The 3,951-nt window shown below is 47.1% G+C and overlaps 1 protein-coding gene across 1 annotated transcript; it reads right to left on the bottom strand.

Moving 5' to 3' along the window:
• Positions 1 to 1,459: 1,459 nt before the first annotated feature.
• LOC122733877 (tyrosine-protein phosphatase non-receptor type 2-like) lies at positions 1,460 to 2,776 on the bottom strand. The gene is made up of 2 exons (XM_043974600.1): positions 2,428 to 2,776; positions 1,460 to 2,307 (listed from the first exon to the last, which is right to left on the bottom strand). Exons 1-2 carry the CDS (start codon positions 2,774 to 2,776, stop codon positions 1,460 to 1,462), a joined length of 1,197 nt encoding a protein of 398 aa, XP_043830535.1.
• Between the last annotated feature and the right edge of the window lie 1,175 nt (positions 2,777 to 3,951).

The raw sequence follows: 3,951 nt of genomic DNA on the forward strand, positions 1-3,951 counted from the left end.
GACTGCTTTTCTTAAATTATTTCAACAGACCTGAGATTTATTAACTGGAGCTTTTCAAGGCTTTATAAATCACAGCACTTATCAAATAAGTGGTAAATATGTATTGCTGTCCCCTAGAATCATAAACTAGAATTTTTGTTAACCTCAGGAAATGCCAGCAGGATTTTCTTTCTTACAGGATCTTCAAGGTAATCCTCCTCCTATCCTTGGGGCTTTGGTCTATTTTGGGGTTTTGCAAGTTAAGCAAGATATAGAATGGGTGCTGTGGAGAACACAAATTATTAAAGGGATTGGAAATGAGTCTTACAAGGTAAGGAGTATAGTTACATATTCCATATAAGAGAAAGCTAAGGAGAAGCTGTGGTCTTAGTAACAGTAGCTCAGTATTTAGTGAAACTGAGGTATTCATTGAGGACAGATCAATAGGAAATGAATTTAAATTGCAGTGGACAAGGACTTAAGTTACACATAGACTTGTATATTTACTGATTAACTTACAAAGAAACTATAGGCTATCTTTGGGTTACATTAAGTACAGGAAGAGGGTGGCCCAGAACCACCACTTTTAGTATTATTCTATCTAAGCATTGTTCTAATGAAATTAACCTTTTTTTAACTGAAAACTTTCAATTCTGCCAAAACACATTAAAATACAATAAGAACACAGCACAAAGTAGTCTACTCTTGTTTCTCTTAAACATTTCTAAATTTCTTAAAAGCATTTAAAAACTAATCAAATGTATAGTCTTTGCAAACTTAAAAATCTTATCAGCATCTAAACATTCTTAAAATATCAAATTAGAGGCTTTGGCTAATAGGTGCTCATGGTATAAAATTAATGTTGGAAACTGATAACTGTGAGACATTCTTTATACCTCAGAGAAAGGCTTCAGGTCTTGCTTTTGAATATCAATGGTTCAGAACTAATACTCATAAAATATTCACTAGTTGACTTATGAAAACTGTAATCCATCTAACAGAGAAAGAACTGATGGCATCTGAAAACAAATTGAAGCATAATTTTTTGACAGTTCCTTAACCTGAAGTTTTGTTTTTATCTGTTTTCTCTCCCAACCTAGCTAATGTGGAGATGTTTTCCATGACTACTCATGTATAACTTAAATTTAATTGCCTGAGTTCTTGGGGCTGGAGGCTGGGAAGGGAGGGAGGAAGAGAAGTTGAAACACAAAGTTTTAAAAAGTTGATGTCAACTTTGTTTTTACATGTAATTTGGAAAATAAAATTCTAAACAGAAAAAAATAAAAAATAAAATATATTGTTTCACTTGGGAAAAAAAATATTCACTAGTCTTGGATATTGAGTCTTTTTTTCAAAATCAGTCTTACTTGGCCTCACATGTTCTGAGGATTTAGCCTTTTTCTTTTAAGTTCAGTCTCACTTGTCTTTTCTCTATTCTGCAGTACCTTTTTTGTCTTCTTTAAGTCGTTTTTGAGTACCTTCACTGCTCCCTTCCTCCACTATTTGGTGTTCTCGTTGCTAGATCTGAAAAACCTGCATCTCTTTCTACTGTATCCTCGAATTCTGTATGTGTTTGAGATAGTGACTCATCATAGCTGGGCCCTGGTCTTACATTGCTAAGTGCTTTCCACTTTTTCTTGAAATTTTCATCTGCCATGAGGAATTTTACCCCTTTGATGACAGCCATGTAGAAGAATCTTAGCTGTTTTGGGGTCTGGATAAGTCCCATCCGGTACTTTCTCAGGTTCACCAATACTTGTCTGATGTTCAGGCAAAAGGGGTCCTCTCTCTTCTCCATCAGGACCAGGCAGGTATTGACTAAAGCAAAGATGCCTGACCGCCCGATGCCAGCACTGCAGTGGATGACCGCGGGCCCCTGCTCATCATTGAGGCAGCCCGACTCCCTCACCATGAAAAGGAAGGACAGGAAGGAAGCAAGTGCTTTAGGCACCCCGAAGTCGGCCCTGCCTGTGTAGTGGAAGTGGAAGACGGACCTGACCTCCCTCATCATTGTGCTCTTCAGCCTCAGGAAGTGGACCGTGAAGGAGATCCTCACCTCCTCCTTCAGCATGCACACGCTGATGCCCATCTCCTTGAAGAGGAGGGTCTGGCCCTGGCAGAGGGGCCAGTACTGGGAGCACTTGGTGTTGTTGTTCTCCACCAAGTGGTTGAGCATGATCACGGCCCTGCTGTTCTGCTGCCACACCATGAGCCAGAAGTGGCTGCACTTGTTGGGCAGCGGCCCCCGCGTCAGGATATATTTCCGCTGGGCCTCCTCCACCATCACGAAGCTGGCGTTGATGTAATTGTTCTGCTCGTCCTCGCCTTCTCCTCCTCCTTGGCCCCCTCCCAAGAACGCGGAGGAGAAAGAGCAAGAATCCTCGGCCAAAGCCAAGCCAAGGCCTGGGTAGAAGTCTCCGCCGGGGGCGGGGGTGGCGATCTTCAGGCGCATCCTGCTGTGGTCGTAGGGGCTCACGTTCGCGTAGCGGTTGCGGGATCTGTTCTCCAGGGACCGACCCACCTGGGAGGTGTAGTCGTAGCAGCGGTCGGACACCTCGAGGAAGGCTTGGTGCCATCCCCTGGTGGCTTCCCACACCTGGAACTCGCTCTCCATGGTCATCCGCTCGCTCAAATAGCCCCACTTCAGCATGCCCTCTTCCTCTTCCTCCTCGTCCGTGCACCTGGATTCCACGGAGACCAACGAGGTGGAGGAGAGTGTGACGGACGTGCCGGAGGTGCTGGAGGCCAATTCGAAATCGGAGACCTCCCAATCTTCGGGGGACACGGGCGTCGCCATACCTGTAGTGTCCAAGGGGTGGGGGAGGGCGGCGGCGGCGGGGAGGGGGAATGGTGCCTGGTGGTTGTGGCTCTGATTCAGGCCGGGAAACCAAGGGGAGAGCCCAGGCCTCGACCTCGACCTGGGCCCAGGTGAGGGAGATGGGATGGGGGCGGGGCGATGGATGGGATGGCCGCTCAGGTGACAGGGGCGGCGGGGACCAAGGAGGAGGAGAAGGGTTAGGGTGGCTTGGAGAGCAGCCACCTGGCACAGGGACCCGACTAGACCTAACCAACCAGAGGGGACCCGAGAGCGCGGGACCGAAAGGAAGGGCAGTGGCCGCAGAGGACGGATAACACTCACTCAGTCACCAGTCACCGACTCAGTACTTTCCAATGACAACTACCACCAAGGCAGCTGCTGCTGGGGAAGATGGAGGCAACAAGGGTCAGTCCCTATGGCTGGGATGACTGCAGCCGGTAGGGGGAGGGGGAAGTAGCTGGAGGGAAGAAAAGTCTCTGGAGAGGCTGAAGCTTCTGAAGAGGAGGAGAAAAGTCTCTTGGAGAGGTCGAAAAGTCTCTGGGGAGGCGAAAAGCCTCTTGAAGAGGTCGAAAAGTCTCTGGGGAGGCGAAAAGCCTCTTGAAGAGGTCGAAAAGTCTCTGGGGAGGCGAAAAGTCTTTTGAAGAGGTGGAAAAGTCTCTGGGGAGTCGAAAAGTCTCTGGGGGAGGCGAGAAGTCTCTTGAAGAGGTGGAAAAGTCTCTGGGGAGTCGAAAAGTCTCTGGGGGAGGCGAAAAGTCTCTGGGGAGGCAAAAAGTCTCTTGAAGAGGTGGAAAAGTCTCAGGGGAGGCGAAAAGTCTCTGGGGAGGCGAAAAATCTCTGGGGGAGGCGAAAAGTCTCTTGAAGAGGTGGAAAAGTCTCTGGGGAGGCGAAAAGTCTCTGGGGGAGGCGAAAAGTCTCTGGGGAGGCAAAAAGCCTCTGCGGAGAAAAATACAAATTTTCTGAGAAAAGACTGAGAAGAAAACTCTCAAGGGAGAAAAAAACACCTTCTGAGGAAGAAAAATTACTACGTGGAAGAGAAAATGCTTTTCCTTTGAGGAGAAAAGGGGGACTAAGACTCCGAAGAGGAAAAAAATCCTCTGAGGAGAAAAAGGAGGGAAAAACTCCGAAGAGGAAAAAAATTCTCTGAGGAGAAAAAG

Source organism: Dromiciops gliroides, chromosome X, assembly GCF_019393635.1.
Source record: "Dromiciops gliroides isolate mDroGli1 chromosome X, mDroGli1.pri, whole genome shotgun sequence".
Taxonomy (NCBI): domain Eukaryota; kingdom Metazoa; phylum Chordata; class Mammalia; order Microbiotheria; family Microbiotheriidae; genus Dromiciops; species Dromiciops gliroides.